This window comes from Pristis pectinata, chromosome 2 (genome assembly GCF_009764475.1).
Source record: "Pristis pectinata isolate sPriPec2 chromosome 2, sPriPec2.1.pri, whole genome shotgun sequence".
Classification (NCBI taxonomy): domain Eukaryota; kingdom Metazoa; phylum Chordata; class Chondrichthyes; order Rhinopristiformes; family Pristidae; genus Pristis; species Pristis pectinata.
Genome location: NC_067406.1, coordinates 97520306 through 97540864, shown reverse-complemented (window position 1 = coordinate 97540864; position 20559 = coordinate 97520306). Strand labels below are relative to the sequence as shown.

Below are 20559 nucleotides of genomic sequence, written 5' to 3'. Positions count from 1 at the left end.
TTTACTAGGATGCTGCTTGGATTAGAGGGCATGTGCTATCAGGAGAGGCTGAACAAACTTGGGCTTTTTTCTCTGGAGCGGCAGAGGCTGAGGGGTGATCTGTTGGAAGTGTATAAAATTATGAGTGGCATAGATAGGGTGGACAAGCAATATCTTTTTCCCTTTAATGAGCAATTCAATACCAGAGGGCACGCATTTAAGGTGAAAAGGGATAGGTTCAGAAGAGATGTGAAGGGTAAGTTTTTTACTCAGAGAGTAGTGGATGCCTGGAATGTGTTGTCTGGCAGGGTGGTGGAGGCAAATTCATTGGGGGCTTTTAAGAGGAGCTTCAAGGGGCACATGAATGAGAGGAAAATGGAGGGATATGGGTAGGTAGGAGGGATTAGCTATGTTGGCACAACATTGTGGGCCGAAGGGCCTATTCTGTGCTGTACTCTTCTATGTTCTATGCTCTATGACACTTATAAGCACAGATTTCAATTATTTCAATCCCAGAAACTCTATATAATTTCTTACAGGTTAAAGTTGAGTTGTCTGCAGACTACATTTGCCTCATGCATTGTCCACATCTTCTTTAGGCAAACAGGTGATCCTACTGAATGATTTAAACCGAATAAAACAATTCCTTGTGAAGAATTAGCAACACCCAAATAAGCATCAGTACGTCCTAAAATTAAAATAAAGTGGATTTAACATACACATTTGTATATATAATTTCTTGTATGACAATTTATTACTGTGGATGATGCAGTGGATTAGAAAGTAACTGTTCAATTCTGGGACCTTGTTTACATTCTAACATACTGAAGAGAAATTTGTAGTTTTCCTTGGGCAACATTGGCGAAAGAAAACAAGGAACCTAATGTGCATTGGTTGGTACAACTGGCAGCAGAAATTCCTGGGTGTATGAGAGAGGATACTGCAGTAGTCTGAGACCTGGGTGAAGGTGAAGAGTGAGAGAGCAAGTGAGAATAAAGATTTGGGGAGTGAGTATTCATGTGAGGATAAAGAACAAAATAGTGAGTATAGATCCTGTATGTGTGAGAGAGGCCGAGTGATGATAATGAGTGGGAGAGGGAAAGGATGAATGAGAATAAAGAGTTGGAGATGGGGAGGGGAAATGATGATATAGAGAGGGAGTGAGTGTGAGGATAAAGAGTGGGAAAGGGGGAAAGGAAGGGAGGATATAAAGCCAGAGAGAGAGGGTGGGAAGTGAGGATAAAGTGTGGGAGGGGAAATGAGGATAAAGAATAGGAGAATGGGAAGGAAGGATAAAAAGCAGGAGGGTGAGGGGGCAACAGAGAGAGTGCGATTGATATAAAGGGAGAGAGAATGAAAAGGCAACTGATGGCAAATAGCAGAAGGTCAAGGGAACAAGTGCAGGTAAAAGGCATGAGACAGAGGATAAGAAAGCGTAAAGAGTGTGAAATGAAAGGGGACCATGAAGATAAAGACTATGATGGTGAGATGGTGACCGAGCATAAGTAACAGCAGAATGAGAGCATGAGTGAGAGTAAAGGACATGTGAGTGAGAGGGCAAGTGAGCATTAGAAGAGGGAGAGTGAGTGAGAGAGCATAATCAAGATAATTATGGAAAAAGATAGGACTGGTCCCAGGGTTAAGATTCTAAACTGGAAGAAGGCCAATTTTGATGGCATCAAAAGGGATCTGGCAGGTGTGGATTGAGGTAGGTTGTTTTCTGGCAAAGAGATGCTTGGTAAGTGGGAGGCCTTCAAGTGTGAAATATTAACAATACGGAATCTGTATGTTCCTGTTAGGATAGAAGGCAAGGCTAACAGGTTTAGGGAACCTTGGTTATCCAGGGATATTGAGGCCCTGGTAAAGAAAAAGAAGGTGTATATCAGGTATAGGCATTTAGGATCAAGTGAGGTGCTTGAAGCGTATAAGAAATGCAAGAGGACATGAGGTTGCTCTGGCAGACAAGGTGAAAGAAAATCCCAAGGGTTTCTATAGCTGTACTGTATTAAGAGCAAGGGACAAAATTAGTCCTCTTGAAGATCAGTGTGGTCATCTATGCATAGAGCTGAAAGAGATGGGGGAGATTTTAAATGGATTTTTTTGCATCTTTGTTTATTCGGGAGACAGACACAGAGACTATAGAACTGAGGAAAAAGAGTAGTGAGGTCATTGACCGTATCCAGATTACGGAAGAGGAGGTGCTTGCTGTCTTGAGGCAAATTAGGGTGGATAAATCCCCAGGGCCCAATGAGGTGTCCCCTCAGACCTTGTGGGAGGCTAGTGCAGAATTTGTAGGAGCCTTGCAGAGATATTTAAAGTATCCTTAGCCATGGGTGAGGTGCCGGAGGACTGGAGCTCTACATAAATGACTTTTATAAATAGTCTCTATCATTTAGGAGAACCACCACCAGGACTGGCTGTATTATTCTATTCAAATTCTTCATTACAATTATATTTTTATTCTCACCCAATGAACACACTCCAGAGTGGGCAAACCTTTCCGACTTTCGCAGACATTCAATACTTTTCAGCTGGCAGTATGACCTGTAGGTTTTATTTTTGCTTGAGCAGACTGTTTCCCCATTCTTTGGACATTGATAAGGCAGCTTACATGTGCAGCTTCCACGAATACATTTTTCCCAGGGTTGACAGAAGACTTTCTGACAGGATTTGTAGGTGTACTTTTTAACCAGACAATCCTCAGACAGTCTTTGACGATGTTTTGAAATCTGTGTTATATTAAGAAAGAAAATTAGTATGAACATTTTTTTAATTGTCAGTTTTTCCCACCTCTCCTCTCATACAGACACTGATTACATGGTTATATGGCATGGCTCAGAGTTTGAAATGGAATGGAAATCCTACATCAGTTTACACTTGTAGGTTGGATCTCCTTTAATCAATCTGTGGCTTTCTGAAAAACTAGTCATCATACCAATCAGGGGAGTGGTCAACTTGACACAAAAGCTATGCTGAGTTTGCTGATTATCGTCAAGGTGACAACAAATCATTCTGATTATTGTTACACCATAAAGTTTAGGAAAGTCATGCCATGGCAGTGCTTCTATGAGTTATCACTGCCCAGTATCTGTATTAGAAAGTGATGTGACTAGATCACTCAGGGGCAGCTGCACCACACACATCTGGACAAAATATTGAAGAGCTGCAGCTGTTACTACAGCATAAATATAAAGTACTTCAGAAACAAGGTTGGAACTTGGAAAATATATTGAACTGATAGGCAGAGCAGAGTTGTGGACTAGGCTTTAAATTTCATGGATATTCTTTTAGGATCCACCAAACTCGTTTATTATGTGAACCCTTCATTCTGTCTCTCTTCACATTAGAAAGGAACAAAGACTCTAACTGATGTTTTATGAGCAGTACCATCATTATAAATCATGTTAAAAATAAACAAAACAATAGAATAAAATGTGATCATTGCCAAAGACAAGGAGACTTCCAGTTATTTTTGACAAAGGTTTGCAATTATGTTGATTATTTGGTGAGATGTTTAAAACCAGTGAAAAGAGATTTATTGAGTCTGCAGCTCAAGGAATCTGGGAGGTGTCACAGGATTTGAGATATTGACACCAGTAAAGGTTCAGATGCACAGGACACCAGATACACGCTAATTTAACCTTCTCCAAACACATTTACATAAAAGACATTTAATATGGGCTTCCTACACATTCACATTTAACCCCAGTCTCCTCGTGAACATTTTCAGTTACATCCATATGCTTACTAAAGTTTGGGCTGAAAAGTTTATTTAGAATGGGTCTGAAATTTGAGAACTTACTGTTTCTGACATTTTGTTTTATGATCATAAAGTTGCAGACAAAGCAGGCTGTAATTTCTAGTTAGTGCTGCCATCTAGTAAAGATTTCCATTGGACCCTTCTCACTGTCCTCATCCCACATCAAACCCCAACCCACACCATTATTTGAATCAGATCAGATAATGAACACTTAAGGAGACCCAAGAGACTAACATTCTTTTTTTCATGTTAAGTATAAACTGTGGAGCCCATTTAATTTTTGTTTAAATCAGTGATAAAAGTGACTTTATTCATGTTAGAAAGCTGCTGTTGAATCTGTTTTCAAGACACTTTCAGGCACTGAATTCCAGATCACAGCAAATATTTTCTTAATATAACCTTTTGTTTCATTGCTAATCACCTTCAATCTGTGGTCCTTGCCATTTGAAAACAATGTTTCTCCTTTTTTCATTCCAGAGAGTAAAAGCAAAGGGAAAGTCTCAAAGTGGATTAAAATTTGACTCAGGGCAGAAATCAAAGGATAATATTTGAAAGGAATTGTTGTGATTGGAGAGCTGTATGCTGTGGGGTTCCAACTGGGCGCAGAACGAAGCCCCTTGCGTTTTGTGATATTTAAGTATTTTGGACTTTAGTCTTGGGCCACAAATAAAACATTTGCCAATAATACCAAAATTGATTCTCTGGTTGATAGTGAGAAAGTTCCAAGTTGCAGGAAAATATCAATGGACTAGTTTATTAGGCACAAAAGTGCAAAATGAAATTCAGACTGTAGAAGTGAAAGACTAATACATTCAGAATGATTAAACAAGATGAGGAAGTACACAATAAATGAGGGGAAACTAATAAAGAGTAGAAAAACTGGTGGATCTTGCAGTGCATGTTATATAAGGCACTGGTGAGGCCAAGTTTAGAGTACTGTGTACAACATTAAATTAAATTTTATTTTTTCTTAAATTAAGTTTTATTTACAGCGTGGTAACAGGCCCTTCCGGCCCAATGAGTCCGTGCCACCCATTTCAAATCCAAATTAACCTACCCGTGCATCTTTGCAATGTGGGAGGAAACCGAGCACCCGGAGGAAACCCACGCAGACACAGGAGAACGTACAAACTCTTTACAGACAGCGACGGGAATTGAACCCCGATCACTGGCACTGTAATAGCGTCGCGCTAACCACTACGCTACCGTGCCGCCTTTTGATCTCCTTATTCAAAGGATGTTAATATACTGGAAGTAGTTCAAACGAAGCATATCAGACTGAAACATGGAATGGGCAGACTGTCTTTGGTTAGATAGGCTGGGCTTGTATTTGTTTAACAGATTGCGAAATGTGGAAACATATAAAATAGAATCCTGAGGAGGTAATTTGGCTGTTGTGACCTGCTTCACCATTCAGTATGATTCTGTTCAATTGTAGAGCAGGTGACTTGATTAAAACTAATAAGATCCTAAGGGGTCCTAACAAGGTCGATGTGGAGAGGATGTTTCCTCTTGGAGAGCATCTAGAAAAAGGAGTCACTATTTAACAATAAGGATTTGTCCATTTAAAACAGACATGAGGTAATTTTTCTCTCTCAGAGCATCACATCTTCGAAACTCTCATCCTTAAAGGATGGTGAATGGAAGAGTCTTTGAATAATTTTAAAGTAGAAATAGATAGATACTCGACAAGTAGGTGGGTTATGGGGTGGTAGGCGGGAATGCGAAGTTGAGGGTACAATCAGCAGAGCCACAAACTGACTGGATGGCAGAGCAGGCTCAAGTCATCAACTCTTGCTCCGAATTCATATGCTTGTATGTCCACAAGTTGCTGAAGGTAGCAGGGTGGGTAGGTAAGACAGTTGAGAAGGCTGAGGTACTTGCCTTCTTGGTGGAGGTATGGAATACAAGAGCAGTGAGGCCATGCTAGAATTGTGTTAAGAAGTATGTAGGCCACAGCTAGAATGCTGGATCAAATGCTGGTCAGCACATGATAGGAACTACAGGGGAGCTACAGAAGAAGTTGACAAGGCTGGAGAGTTATAATTATGAGGAGAGATTGGTCGGGCTGAGTTTGTTTTCTTTGGAACAATAGAAACCAAAGGAAAAATTAATAGTCTGGGACTTAGTCTAGGATTAAAGTCCATTTTTGTCCAAAATGATAAAATGGGCTGATCGGCCTGCTTCTGAGTTAAATATATCTATAATTAGAGCTACTGCCTCACAAGTCCAGGGGCCCAGGTTCAATCTTGACCTTTAATGCTGTCTGTGTGGAATTTGCACTTTCTCCCTGTGACTGCACAAGTTTCCCCATGGTTCTCTGGTCCGCCCCTCCCCCACATCCTCAATGTGTGCTGGTAGTTTAATTGTCCATTATAAATTACTCTGAGGATAGGTGGGAGGCAGGAGAGTTGGGAGAATTGGGGGGGGGGTGGGTTTGATGGGAATGTGAAAGAGAAGAGAGAAGTTCTAGTGATGGGGATGGAATTGGTGGGATTGCTCTGAAAGCTGGCATAGGTTCAATGGGCTGAATGGCCTCCTTCAACGTTGTGAGAAAATATGCATGATATGAATTAATAGGAACCAGCCTGCACTTCTTGGATGAGGTGAATTGTGGCCACAAAAATTGGTGGTAGTTTCTTTCAGAAACACTCTATAAAATTTTGCTGGAAACAGAAGAGACTGCAGATACTAGAATCTGTAGCAACAAACAATCTGCTGGAGGAACTCAGTGGGTTCAGCAGCATCTGTGGGGAGAAAGGATGTTGACAATTCCTTTCCCCGCCACAGATGCTGCTCCACCTGCTGAGCTCCTCCAGCAGATTGTTTGATTCTATAAAGGTTTGTACCATTTATGTCCATGAGGCTAATCATGTGCAGAGGATTTCAGTCATTGCGCTGGAGGTCTTGGTGGAAGAAAGGAGAAATGTATCTTCAAAGTAGCAGAAGGCCATCCAGGCATTTACTCAGGAGGCAGTGGAAAAAAGAAGTGGAGGTCTGCGCTGAGGCATAGATCCAAGGAAATGGATGAAATGCAGCATGCAGTTTAACAATCTTACATGGGCTGTTAAGGTGAATGTTCATCTGCAGATGGCATATCCTATTAACTGCTTAATTATGATCAATCTAGCAACAGTATTCAAAAACTAGTAGTCAACCCTTCAAGTCAAATGCTTTAACTCACCCTTACATACTTAGCACATTTCAAAACCTCATGACCACAAATCAAAGCTGCAAATGATTCAACCATGTCAGACATATGACCTAAATATATTGCTGGTCATTTTCTGAAACACTTCTCTCTTTATGGCAGCAGCAGGAATTAACAGAAAGATGTACTGCATGCATTAACCCACTGAGAGAACACATTCTGATCAACATATCTGAGGTTAGGGTCAAAGAGCTGTACAGGACAGAAACAGGCCCTTCAGCCCAACTCATCCAGTCTGACCAAGTTGCTCTACCTGAGCAAGACCCATTTGCCTGCATTTGGCCTGTATCCCCTCTAAACCTTTCATATCCATGTACCTGTCTAAATGTTTTAAACATTATAATTGTACCCACTTCTACCACTTCCTCTGGCAGCTCATTCCATATACCCCCACCCTCTGTGTAAAAAATATTTGCCCCTTGGGGCCCCTTGAAATCTTCCCCTTTAACCTTTGACCTATATCCTCTAGTTTTAGACACCCCTACATTGGAAAATCCTGACCATTCACCTTCTCTATGCCCCTCATGATTTTATATACCTCTGTAAGTTCACCCCTCAGCCTCTTACACTCCAAGGAACAAAGACCCAGCCTATCCAATCTCTCTTTATAATTCAAGCCCCCTAATCCTGGTAACGTCCTTGTGAACTTATCGTGGAGGACATCAGCAATGTGCCGGTTAGTCAGGAGTCTCACGAAATGGAATTGAGTTCAGTTAAGATTACTAGGGAGACGGTGCTAGGAAAACTAAATGGGCTAAAGATTGATAAGTCTCCCGGACCGGATGAGGTGCATCCCCGGGTTCTGAAGGAGGTGGCTTTAGAGATAGCGGAGACATTGGCGATAGTTTTCCAGAAATCGATAGATTCCAGCGTGGTTCCGGAGGACTGGAGGGTCGCAAATGTAGTTCCGTTGTATAAGAAAGGTGGGAGGCAGCATAAAGGAAATTACAGACCTATTAGTCTGATGTCAGTGATGGGAAAGTTATTGGAATCTATCCTCAAGGATGGGGTTATGGAATACCTAGAGGTGCAAGGCAAGATAGGTCCTAGCCAACATGGTTTTGTGAAGGGAAGATCCTGCCTGACCAACCTATTGGAGTTTTTTGAAGAAATCACAGGTAGGGTGGATAAGGGAGAGGCAGTAGATGTTGTGTATTTAGACTTTCAAAAGGCCTTTGATCAGGTGCCTCACAAGAGACTGATTAATAAGATGAGAGGTCATGGAATTACGGGTAGGATAACAGAATGGGTGGAGCACTGGCTGGTTGACAGGAAGCAAAGAGTGGAAATAAAAGGATCTCGTTCTGGTTGGTTACCGGTTACTAGTGATGTGCCGCAGGGGTCGGTGTTGGGACTGCTCCTTTTTACCTTGTACATTAACAATTTGGTTTCGTGGCTAAGTTTGCGGATGACACCAAGATAGGGGGAGGAGTAGGGAGTATTGAAGAGATAGGAAGGTTGCAGAGGGACCTAGACAGTTTAGGAGAATGGGCAAGGAAATGGCAGGTGAGATTCAATGTAGAGAAATGTGCAGTTGTACACTTTGGAAGCAGAAATAAGCGGGCAGATTATTATCTAGGAGGAGAGAAAATCCAAAGCACGGAAGTACAAAGGGACTTGGGGGTACTCTTGCAGGATACCTTAAAGGTTAACCACCAGGTCGGATCGGTGGTAAAGAAAGTAAATGCTACGTTGGCATTCATTTTGAGAGGTATAGTGTATAAAAGTAAGGAAGTGTTGATGAGGCTCTACGGGGCACTAGTGAGGCCTCATTTGGAATATTGTGCGCAGTTTTGGGCCCCACATCTTAGGAAGGATGTGTTGACGTTGGAGAGGGTTCAGAGGAGATTTACGAGGATGATTCCAGGAATGAAAGTGCTTATGTATGAGGAGCATTTGTCGGCTCTTGGACTGTACTCACTGGAGTACAGAAGAATGAGAGGGGACCTCATAGTGACATATAAAATATTGATAGGAAAGGACAGAGTAAATGTGGCTAGGCTGTTTCCCTTGGTAGGTGAGTCCAGGACCAGAGGGCACAATCTTAGAATTAGAGGGTACAGTTTCAAAACAGAGATGAGGAAAAATTTCTATAGCCAGAGGGTGGTGAATTTGTGGAACTCCTTGCCACGTACAGCAGTGGAGGCCAGATCAGTGGGGGCGTTCAAGGAGGAGATAGATAGATATCTAAATAGTCAGGGTATCAAGGGATATGGGGATAAGGCCGGAAATTGGGATTAGAATAGTTTTTTTTTCTTCCCCCATTCCCCATTTCTCATTTCTATTCCCCTTTCCTTGGAGCAGACTCGATGGGCCGAATGGCCTGCTTCTGCTCCCTTGTCTTGTGATCTTGTGATCTTGTGATCACAAGGCGACTAGAACTGCACACAATACACCAAGTGTGGTCTCACCAACATCTTGTACAGCTTTAACATGACATCCCAGCTGACTGATGAAGGCAAGCATGCCAAATGCCTTCTTAACCACCCTGTCTACTTGCATTACCACTTTCAGGGAACATGTACTTGCACCCTGAGATCATTCTGTTCTACATAACTCTCCAGGGCCCTCCCATTTACTGTGTAAGTTCTGCCTTGGTTTAACTTGCCAAGAAGCAACACTTGTCTGAGTTAAATTCCACCTGCCATTCCTTGGCCCATTTTCCCAGTTGCTCTACATCCTGTTGTAATCTCAAACAGCCTTCCACACTGTCCATTATACATGCCTTTGCCTAAATTGTTTCAAGTGCTATAGAATCATATACTGCAATATTGCCTTTAATGAAAATTTTATGATATGATCATTCAGATAAAAATTACATTTTAAAACATAGACTTACTGGTAGGGTGGAATTATCATCCATTATTTTGTGGTATTTTGACAGCTGCAGATGAAAATAATTATTTTTAACATGAAAATTAAAGATTTTTCCCATAAGCAGATTAGCTATGAGAATGTCTTTTGTAATTCTGACATGAGTTAATCAGGAACATATATGAAACAATATTTTTACAACTCTAGGAATTCTCTCATGCTGTTAGATTAACACAAGGGAATGGCACTTATTCATGCTGAGAAGCACGTGTTGCAGGCAATGCTGGCATTTCATTCCCACTCCTAATTGCTCTTAAACACTTCAGAGAGTAGTTAAGAGTCAATCTAATTGCTCTAGGTCTCAGCCATGTATTGACTAGACTGCATAGGATGGCAGATTTTTTTTTCTCTAATCAACTTATAGAGTTTATTGTGCCATTTTCAAAACAGCAAAGAGGTTATTTGGGAATGTTGTTGCCTCCCTGACTATGTGGCCTTTTCTCTGGCAGATGGGAGTTTTATTTCAAGTGCACTGGAAGGAAGGAAGTACAAGTTTGTGCAGTGTAAATATGCAAGATATTATACCTCAGCTGTGCTACTTAATGGGCCATTGATTCATTCTGCCAGTTTTTAAGCTCCAAAGAGCAGCAAAAGCAACAGGGAGAAGAAAATGAGGAGATAATTTGCTACTGCATAGAACAAAAAGAATACCATTTTTACCTTTGATAGAGGCCTTCAATAAATCAGTATAGAGTAGATCACTCAAACTTCTCAAAGTGCATGGCAACTCATTCAGGGAGGCACCAATGAAATAAGATGTCCTTTTGACTGTATACATTAAATCCTGGAAGTTCCCTCTCTTTGGATCCCAGTTTCATTCCATCAAATTTCATGTCCTTTTAAACACCTAGAGGTTAATCCAGTATGTAGATCTTCCACCCAGAGAAGTGGCAGTACTGGACCTAATCTTAGGGAATGTCAGTGGAAGAGCATTTTAGAGAGATTGACCATATGTTGCAAGGTAGTGACAGAGATGGATATTGATGGGCAGCACAATAGTGCAGCTGGTAGGGCTGCTGCCTTACAGCACCAAGACTTGGGTTCAATTCTGACCTCAGGTGTTGTCTGAGTGGAGTTTGCGATGTTCTCTCCCTGTGAACAGTGTGGGTTTCCTCCAGGTGCTCCTGTTTCCTCCCACATCCCAAAGATGTGTAGGGCTTGTATGTGAATTGGCCACTGTATATTAACCCCAAGTGTGTGTAGTGAGTGTTAGGATCTGGGGGGAGAATAGAACATAGGATTAATGAAGAACTAGTGTAAAAATGGTCTCTGCAGACTCGATGGGCTGAGGGGCCTGTTTCTTGTGCTAAATCCCTCTATGACTCTATGACTGTATGGTAGACTTTTTTTTAATTTGTAACCGATTGACTCTTGACGAGTACTTGCATACCTCAGCATGGAAGGCTACTGGGAAAGTGTTGGAAGACGTGATTAATATGGATTGGGTGCCCATTGGTCCGGCATGACTGGTGGGCTTAATGGCCTGTTGCCATGCTGTATGACTCTATGATAACAGATAAGGGGGGAACCAGTGGATGTGGTATATTTAGAATTTCAAATTCATTTGGCCTTCAATTAAGGGCAGCTCAAGAGAATGTTAAATAAAATTAGAATACATGTATTGTAGTAATATACTGATATGGACTGAGGATTTGGTAAATGCACAAATAAGATATAAGTGCGTGATGATAAGACTATATGAACGATTCCCTTATACGATGAGATGGACTCTGACTTCACGATCTACCTTATTGTGACCTTGCACCTTATTGCACTGCACTTTCTCTGTAGCTGTGACACTTTTCTCTGTACTGTTATTGTTTTTACCTGTACTACATCAATGCACTCTGTACTAAAACTCAATGTAACTGCACCGTGTAATGAATTGACCTGTACGATTGGTATGCAAGAACAAGTTTTTCACCGTACCTCTGTAACAAGTGACATAATAAACCATACCAATACCAGAAAACAGAGAGTAGTAATAAATAAGCCATGTTCGTATTGGCCAGCCAGTGCGTGCTGCAGCTGGGGTTGGGGCACTGGGGCCCCAGCTGTTCACAGTTTTCTGTGAATGGTTTGGATGAGGGGGATTAAGTGTAATACATCCATGTTTGCTGATGATACAAAACCAGATGGTAATATGGAACTCTGAGGAGGCAGTCACTTCAGACAGACTAAGTGAATGGCTAAAGATGTCAAATGGAATAGAATGTGGAAAAAAATAGGACGTGGAGTATTTATGGAAGGAAGAATAAAAAATTACGGTGTATTTTTAAATGACAGAGACTGATAGGTGTTGGTGCTCAGAGGGACCTAGGTAATCCTGTACACAAATCACTGGAAAATTAGGAAAAACAAATGCCTGTTATTGCAAGAGAATTTGAGTACAACAATAGAGACCAATTAAATAGAGCGTTGGTTAGAGTGCATTGAGAATATGTATACAGATTGGTCTCCCTATTTGATTTACTGGCCATGATTTACTTGTTATGCCCTTTTTCTCTTATACCATTGGATAGCAGTCCATGCGCAATCATAGATTAAAAAAGATTTCAATACTTACTGCTTGAGTACTGATCAACGGTTTCACTGCTTTTTGTTGGTAATCGAACCTGAAGAAAATGGCCAAAGTTTTGGTGAAGTAACATCAAGTGATATTGTCATAACAATGACCATTTATACAGATCCTTAAAACAGACAATCTGGCTGGAGGAACTCAGCGGGTCAAGCAGCATCTGTGAGAGAGAAAGGAATTCTTGACGTTTCGGGTCAAAACCCTGTATCAGTCCTGATGGTACGCTTGAACCTCCCCACCCACCCATTCCCATCCCTGGCACTTTCCTTGTAACAGTAGGAGGTGCAATACCTGTCCCTACTCCCCTGCTGAGCTCCTCCAGCAGATTGTTTGTTGCTTCAGATTCCAGCATCTACAGTCTATTGTGTCTCCTTAAAAGAATGGAGTATGGTAAGCTAATTCAGGCTCGAGAGAACCTGGGGTTTTAGAAGAAGAGAGGAAGCTACGGGGTAGAAGAAGAAGGAAATATGAAGTAGAAACTTGTTAATTAACACCTTGTACATATACTAAGATAAGTCACATGTGCATCGAAACACACAGTGAAATGCATCTTTTGCATAAGGTGTTTCGGGGGCAGCCCGCAAGTGTTGCTACGTTTCTAGCGCCAACATCGCATGCCCACAACTTTCTAACCTTTACGTCTTTGGAATGTGGGAGGAAACTGGAGCACCCGGAGAAAACCCTTGCAGACACAGGGAGAATGTACAAACTCCTTACAGACAGCGGCTGGAATTGAACCTGAGTCACTGACGCTGTATTAGCGTTACGCTAACTGCTCTTGAAGATTGAGACCTCAGACTCAGCACAAAGCTCATGGTCTACTGGTGCAAAAAATAAACTGCTGGAAGAAATCAGCAGGTTGAGCAGCAAAGGGATGGCCAATGTTTCGGATCAGGACTGAAAGTGTGAAGGGGAGATAGCCAGTATAAAGAGGTGAGGTGAGGTAAGGAGGTGTGGGGCAGAAGCTGGCAGGCAATAGCTGGAATCAGATGAGGAGGGAGATGATGGGCAGGTGAAGCCAGGTGGGGAATGGGGTGAGGTGAAGTTGGGAGATAGCAGCTGCTGGGTGATGGGTAGGGACATAAGGAGAGAGAAGAAAAAGGAGCAGATGGAGCCAAGCTAGGGTGAGGTGGGAGAGAAGGGTGGAGGTGGAGACAAGAGGCTGGAAGGTGATAAGTGGAGGCAAAAGAGGCTGCAGATGCTGAAATCAGCAAGGGGAGGGATGGAACCGCTAGGGGGAGGAGATGGGAGACCTAGAAGGTAGAGTGTGGGTGATAGGCAGATGCAATTAGCTGGGAGAGGAGAACAAAACTGGGGCCAAGAGGTGATGGTGGTGGTGGGGGGGAGTGGGGGGTGGGGGGGTGGTGCTTTGAAAAAAAAGGAAAATTGAGAGAACCTGGGGTGGTTTAGAAGGAGAGAGAAGGGAGCACAGGGGGTGCAGGTTACCTGAAACTAGAAAATTCAATGTTCATACCATTGGGTTGTAGACGACCAAACTGCCGTTATGAATAGAAGGTATTGTTCTTCTAGTTTGTGTTTGGCCTCACCCTGGCAGTGGAGAAGGTCGAGGCGTGCAACCAGGAGCTCAAGATGGCCACTGCAGACAGAGTGCAGGTGCTTGGCAAAGTGGTTACCTCGTCTGTGTTTGGTCTCACTGATGCAGAGGAGGCCACATCGAGAGCACCAAATGCAGTAGACAAGGTGGAGGAGGTGCATGTGAATCTTTGCCTGGATGGTGGTGAGGGAAGAAGTGTAGGGATGGGTGTTTCACCTCCTATGGTTGCAGGGTAAGTGCCAGGGATGGGGGTGGGTGTGTAGGGATGAGCAGACCAGGGAGTCATGGAGAGAGTGGCCCCTGTGGAATGCAGAAAGAGGTGTGGAGGGAAAGATGTGACTGATGGTGGGATCCCATGGCAGCTGGTGGAAATGATGAAGGATGACATGCTGGATGCAAAGGCTGGTATGGTGAAAGGTGAGGACCAAGGGAACACAATTTCTGTTCTGTCTGTGGGGAGGGTGGGTGAGACTGGAAATCCTGGAAGTGATCCCTGCTTTCCTCCATGCTTCTGCAAACTGCACTACCATTCCAGGGCACTAGAAACATACCACAAACATGGTCTCTGCAAAATCTTCCAAATTCATGAGGAGAATAAGCAATGATCCCCAGCCTTGAGGGCTGGCATGTCCAACACTAGTCTTCTGAAATGAAGTGGTTGTATTCCAAGCTCGGTAGTGTTGCAGTTAGCGTAACACTATTACAGTGCCAGAGACCCAGGTTCAATTCCGGCCGCTGTCTGTAAGGAGTTTGTATGTTCTCCCCGTGTCTGCATAGGTTTCCTCCGGGTGCTCTGGTTTCTTCCCACATTCCAAAGACGTACGGGTTAGGAAGTTGTGGGCATGCTATGTTGGTGCTGGAAGCGTGGCGACACTTGGGGGCTGCCCCCAGAATATTCAACGCAAAAAGGATGCATTTCACTGGTGTTTCAATGTACACGTGACTATTAAAGATATCTTAACTATATGAGGAGGATATAACCAGCTGACAGAGGAAAAGATATACTCAAAGTTTCAGAGTGGGCAGCGGAGTGAGAGGGAGCAGAGTGATTGGGCTTTGATTCAATGGGCTTAGGCGTAAAGGGGCGAGGTGGGTGAGTAGCTGGTGAGTAAAGGTAAGGCTTAACTGTTATTGTTATAAATTTTAAGTAGAATAAAACTAGGTAGGGAAAGAATAGTTTAGATGGAGGACATGGTGATGTGCTGCAGTTGCATGATGTGGGAGCTAGTGGACCTTGCTGGGGTGCACGGTGATCACATCTACAGTAAGTGCTGGAGGCTGGAGGAACTTCGGCTCAGAATTGTTGAGCTGGAGTCACAGCTTCAAACACTGCGAAGCATCAGGGAGGAAGAGAGGTTTGTAGATGCTGTGCATCGGGAGACAGTCACCCCCTTGAGAGCAGGTACTTCTAGGGTCCAGGAGGCAGATAGAAGGGTGACTGTCAGGGGAGAGAAAAAGGAAAAGAAAGGGAACAGGCAGATAGAGCAGAGGACCCCAGAGGCTGTTCCCCTCAGTAACAGGTTTTCTGCTTTGGAAGCTGTTGAGGGGGATGACCTACAGGGATCAAGCAGCAGTAGCCAGGTCTCTGGCACTGGGACTGGTCCTGCTGCTCAGAAGGGAAGGGAGGAGGGCAGTAGTGATAGGGGACTCGATAGTCAGGGAAACCGATAGGAGGTTCTGTGGCAGTGAGCATGAATCCCAGATGGCATGATGCCTCCCAGGTGCCAGGGTCCAGGATGTCTCTGATCAGGTCCACAGCATTCTTGAGCGGGAGGGAGAACAGCCAGAAGTTGTGGTTCATGTTGGTACCAATGACATAGGTAGGAAGAAGGATGAGGTCCTGAAAAGTAAGTTTTAGGCAGAAGGCTGAAGGACAGGACCTCAAGGGCAGCAATCTCAGGATTGCTGCCAGTGCCACATGATAATGAAGGTAAGAATAGGAGGAGATGGCAGATGAATGCGTGGCTGAGGAGTTGGTGCAGGAGGCAAAAATTCAGATTTTTGGATCATTGGGATCTCTTCTGGGGAAGGTGGGACCTGTACAGAGTGGACGGGTTACACCTGAACCTGAGAGGGACCAAGATCCTTGCAGGCAGGTTTGCTAGGGTGGTTCGGGAGGGTTTAAACTAGTTTGTGAGGGGGATGGGAACCAGAGGGGTAGGTCAGAGGAAGAAGTGGATGGGGAAAAGTCAGATCTAACATGTAGAGAGGCTTTGAGGAAGGAGAAGCAGAGTACAGGGTATAAAAGTAGAAAGGTGGATAGGCTAAAGTGTATTTACTTAAATGCAAGAAGTATCAGGAATAAGGGTGATGAACTGAGATCTTGGATAAGTACATGGAACTATGATATTGTGGCTCTTGCAGAGACTTGGCTATCATCAGGGCAGGAATGGATATTGAATATTCCTGGATTTCAGTGTTTTAAAAGGGATGGGGGGGGGAGAAGAGGAGGAGGGGTGGCATTACTGGTCAGGCATACTATTACAGCTGCAGAAAGGGTGGATCCTCTCTAGAGTCAGTATGGGTGGAAGTTAGGAACAAGAAAGGAGCAGTGACTCTACTGGGAGTATTCTATAGAGCCCCTGGTAGCAGCAGGGATACTGAGGAGCAGATTGGGAGGCAGATTTTGGAAAGGTGCAAAAATAACAGTGTTGTTATCATGGGAGACTTCAACTTCCCAAATATTGATTGGCACCTGCTTAGTACCAAAGGTTTAGACGGGGCAGAGTTTGTTAAGTGTGTCCAGGACAGATTCCTGTCACAGTATGTTGACAGGCTGACTAGAGGGAATGCCTTATTAGATCTAGTATTAGGTAATGAACCGGGTCAGGTGACAGATCTCTCAGTGGGTGAGCATTTGGGGGACAGTGACGACCGCTCCATAACCTTTAGCGTTGTCATGGACAAGGATAGGAGCAAAGAGGACGAGAAGTTATTTAATTGGGGAAGGGCAAATTATGATGCTATAAGGCTAGAACTTGCGAGGGTGAATTGGGATGACATTTTTGAAGCGAAATGTACTATGGGGATGTGGACGTTGTTCAGAGATCTCTTGCAGGATGTTAGGGATAAATTTGTCCCAGTGAGGCAGACAAAGAATGGCAGGGTGAAGGAACCATGGGTGACAAGAGAGGTGGAGCAACTAGTTTGGAGGAAGAAGGCAGCACTCATAAGGTGTAGGCAGCAAGGATCAGATAGAGCTCATGAGGAATATAGGGTAGCAAGGAAGGAACTTAAGAAGGGGTTGAGGAGAGCAAGAAGGGGAAATGAAAAGGCCAAAAGGCCTTGTTGAGTAGAGTTAAGAAAAATCCCAAAGCTTTTTTCACTTATGTGAAGAGCAGAAGGATGACGAGAGTAAAGGTAGGACTAATTAGAGACAAAGGTGGGAAGATGTGCCTGGGAGCTGTGGAAATGGGTGAGGTTCTCAATGAATACTTCTCTTCAGTATTCACCGAGGAGAGGGGCCTTGATGACACTGAGGACAGTGTTGGTAAGGTTAATGTTCTAGAGCATGTTGATATCAAGAGAGAGGATGTGTTGGAGCTGTTAGAAAATATTAGGACAGATAAGTTCCCGGGTCCTGACAGAATATTCCCCAGGCTGCTCCGTGAGGCGAGGGAGGAGATTGCTGAACAGTTGGCTAGGATCTTTGAGTCCTCGTTGTCCACGGGAATGGTACCGAAGGATTGAAGGGTGGCAAATGTTGTCCCCAATTCAAAAAAGGTAGTAGGGATAGTCCAGGGAATTACAGACCAATGAGCCTTACATCTGTGGTGGGCAAGTTGTTGGAAAGAATTCTTAGAGATAGGATCTATGGGCATTTAGAGAATCATGGTCTGTTCAGGGAACTGATTAGGAACAGCCAGCATGGCCTTGTGAAGGGAAGATCATGTCTCGTAAGACTGATAGAATTCTTTGAGGAGGTGACCAGGCAGATTGATGACGGTAGTCCAGTAGATGTGGTCTACATGAATTTTAGTAAGGTGTTTGACAAGGTTCCACATGGTAGGCTTCTTCAGAAGGTTAGAAGGCATGGGATCCAGGGATGCTTGGCCGTATGGATTCATAATTGGCTAGCCTGTAGAAAGCAGAGGGTTATACTGGAGGAAGTGCATTCAGATTGGAGGGCTGTGACTAGTTGTGTCCCACAAGGAACAGTTCTGGGACCTCTTCTTTTCGTGATATTTATTAACGACTTGGATGAGGGGGTAGAAGGGTGGGTTAACAAGTTTGCAGATGACACAAAGGCTGGTCGTGTTGTGGATAGTGTGGAGGACTGTTGAAGGTTGCAGAGGGATATTGATAGGATGCAGAGCTGGGCTGAGAAATAGCAGATGGAGTTCAATCTGGAGAAGTGTGAGGTGGTACGCTTTGGATGGACTAGCTCCAAGGTGGAGTACAAGGTTAATGGCAGGATTCTGGGTAGTGTGGAGGAGCAGAGGGATCTGGGGGTTCATATCCACGGATCACTGAAAGTTGCCTCAGGTGGATAGGGTAGTTAAGAAAGCTTATGGGATGTTAGCTTTCATAAGTTTTGGGATCGAGTTTAAGAGCCGCAAGATGCAGCTCTACAAACTCTGGTTAGACCACACTTGGAGTACTGTGTCCAGTTCTGGTCACCTCATTATAGGAAGGATGTGGAAGCACTGGAAAGGGTGCAGAGGAGATTTACCAGGATGCTGCCTGGTTTGGAGAGTATAGATTATGAGGAGAGACTAAGGGAGCTAGGGCTTTACTCCTTGGAGAGAAGGAGGATGAGGGGAGACACGATAGAGGTGTACAAAATATTAAGAGTAATGGATACAGTAGACAGCCAGCGCCTCTTTCCCAGGGCACCAATGCTCAATACAAGAGGGCATGGCTTTAAAGTAATGGGTGGGAAGTTCAAGGGAGATGTCAGAGGGAGGTTTTTTACCCAGAGAGTGGTTGGGACATGGAATGTGTTGCCTGGGGTAGTGGCGGAGGCAGGTACGTTAGTCAAATTCAAGAGATTGTTAGATAAGCATATGGAGGAATTTAAAATAGGGGGATATGTGGGAGGAAGGGGTTAGACGTGGTTTAAGGGCCAGCACAACATGGTGAGCCGAGGGGCCTGTATTGTGCTGTACTATTCTATGGTTTCCTAGAAAAAATGCAAATTCTCCACTAATTACTTGGAATTTCTGACCTTTGGCTGCTCAAAGGGAAGAAGGAGCATTTGGGATGGTATTGAGAGCCTTGAGATTATACCTCAGGGGCACACAGCAGCCTTGTGTAAGCAGCTGAAGGAGTGCCCCATCTGGAAGTGTCTGCAGTTCCCACATTGTCCTGATTAGCCACCTCAGTACCGACAAAACCAGAGAAAGCAAGGATGACCTGAGAGACTGCCTGGGAAGAAGATATGTATCTGTTTAGCAATAGCAGCAAACGCCTCAGTGACTTTAATGGAGACAACCATCAGGAGGGAAGTACAATCAGCTGTTGATAATGTAATTGCTAATGGTACCTGAGTGAACCTCTACCCCTGGATGTTCATTTGGGATGACTGGTCAAAGACAAAATGAGAAAAACATAATTTATATCATAGGAATCATAATATGGAGAAAGAACATCTGGTTTATTGATGCTCAGGCAATGCAAGTCTGCCAATGGGGCCTGGCCCTCCTTTCTGTTCATTTAAATTTCTCCTCCTCAATACTTAACCAACTACTTTTAACGATATTTTAATCTGAGTCAGTAGCCATGTTCTCAAGCATTCTGTGATCTGTGCAGAAATTCTTTTCCCTGATCACTTATTGGTTATAATTAGTCTCTAATTCTCTGTCACAGTTGCCAACCAATGGGAAGAATCTTACATTAGTAACCTTCCAAAATCCCTCATAATTTTGAAAACCTTCTCCGTCCTAGCTCTGTTTTTATTTTAAAAAGACTTAGAAATTAGGGTGCCAGCCAGCAACTGGTCAGCCTCTTCACCTTACTCAAGTTATTGTTCATCTTAAACTATTTTCAGGCCATCTCTCGTTGTACATTCTGATTACATTTCTCTTCTCTTATATTTCAAAGGTTCTCTTTTTCTCCTAGCATTATTACTTTCTACTTAATTATTTCCACCTGTAGACAGTGCTTTCATTTCCATATTCTGAACATTCTTGGCTTTGACTTCTGCTCTGTCTCGTCTGCCTTTTTAATTATTCATTCATTTATTTATCCTCAAAATCTACACTGAATATTGTTGAGCAACACACAGAGGTGCTGGAGGAATTCCACAGGTCAGAAAGCAACTATGGAGGGAAATGGACAGTCGACGTTTTGGGTTGAGACACTTCATTGAATCCAAATGAAGGGTCTTGATCCAAAAAGTGGATTGTCCATTTCCCTCCATAGGTGCTTCTTGACCTGCTGAGTTCCTCCAGCACCTCTGTGTGTTGCTCCAAATTCCAGCATTTGCAGTCTCCCGTGTCTGAATATTGCTTAGATTGCTTTTTAGCTGATGGGACAAAATCCTGGAGCTCCCTGCTGAGTAGCACAGTGGGAGCAATTTCACCACTGCCTTCTCAAGGATAACTGCCAAATGTAAGCTTGTCAGTCTGCCCACATCTCAAGAATTAATTTGGAAAGTTACC

General features: G+C 43.5%; 1 protein-coding gene across 2 annotated transcripts in view; it reads right to left on the bottom strand.

Moving 5' to 3' along the window:
• Positions 1 to 20559, bottom strand: part of cfi (complement factor I) — a 49257-nt gene that overhangs the window by 26168 nt on the left and 2530 nt on the right. The window contains exons 2-5 of one of the 2 annotated variants that reach the window (XM_052010100.1): positions 12391 to 12439; positions 9790 to 9834; positions 2447 to 2708; positions 517 to 667 (exon numbers count right to left, since the gene is read on the bottom strand). In XM_052010100.1, coding sequence (XP_051866060.1) covers positions 517 to 667; positions 2447 to 2708; positions 9790 to 9834; positions 12391 to 12439 — 507 coding nt within the window. The remainder of the gene's footprint in view (positions 1 to 516; positions 668 to 2446; positions 2709 to 9789; positions 9835 to 12390; positions 12440 to 20559) is intronic. The other variant, XM_052010101.1, reaches the window with a different exon arrangement.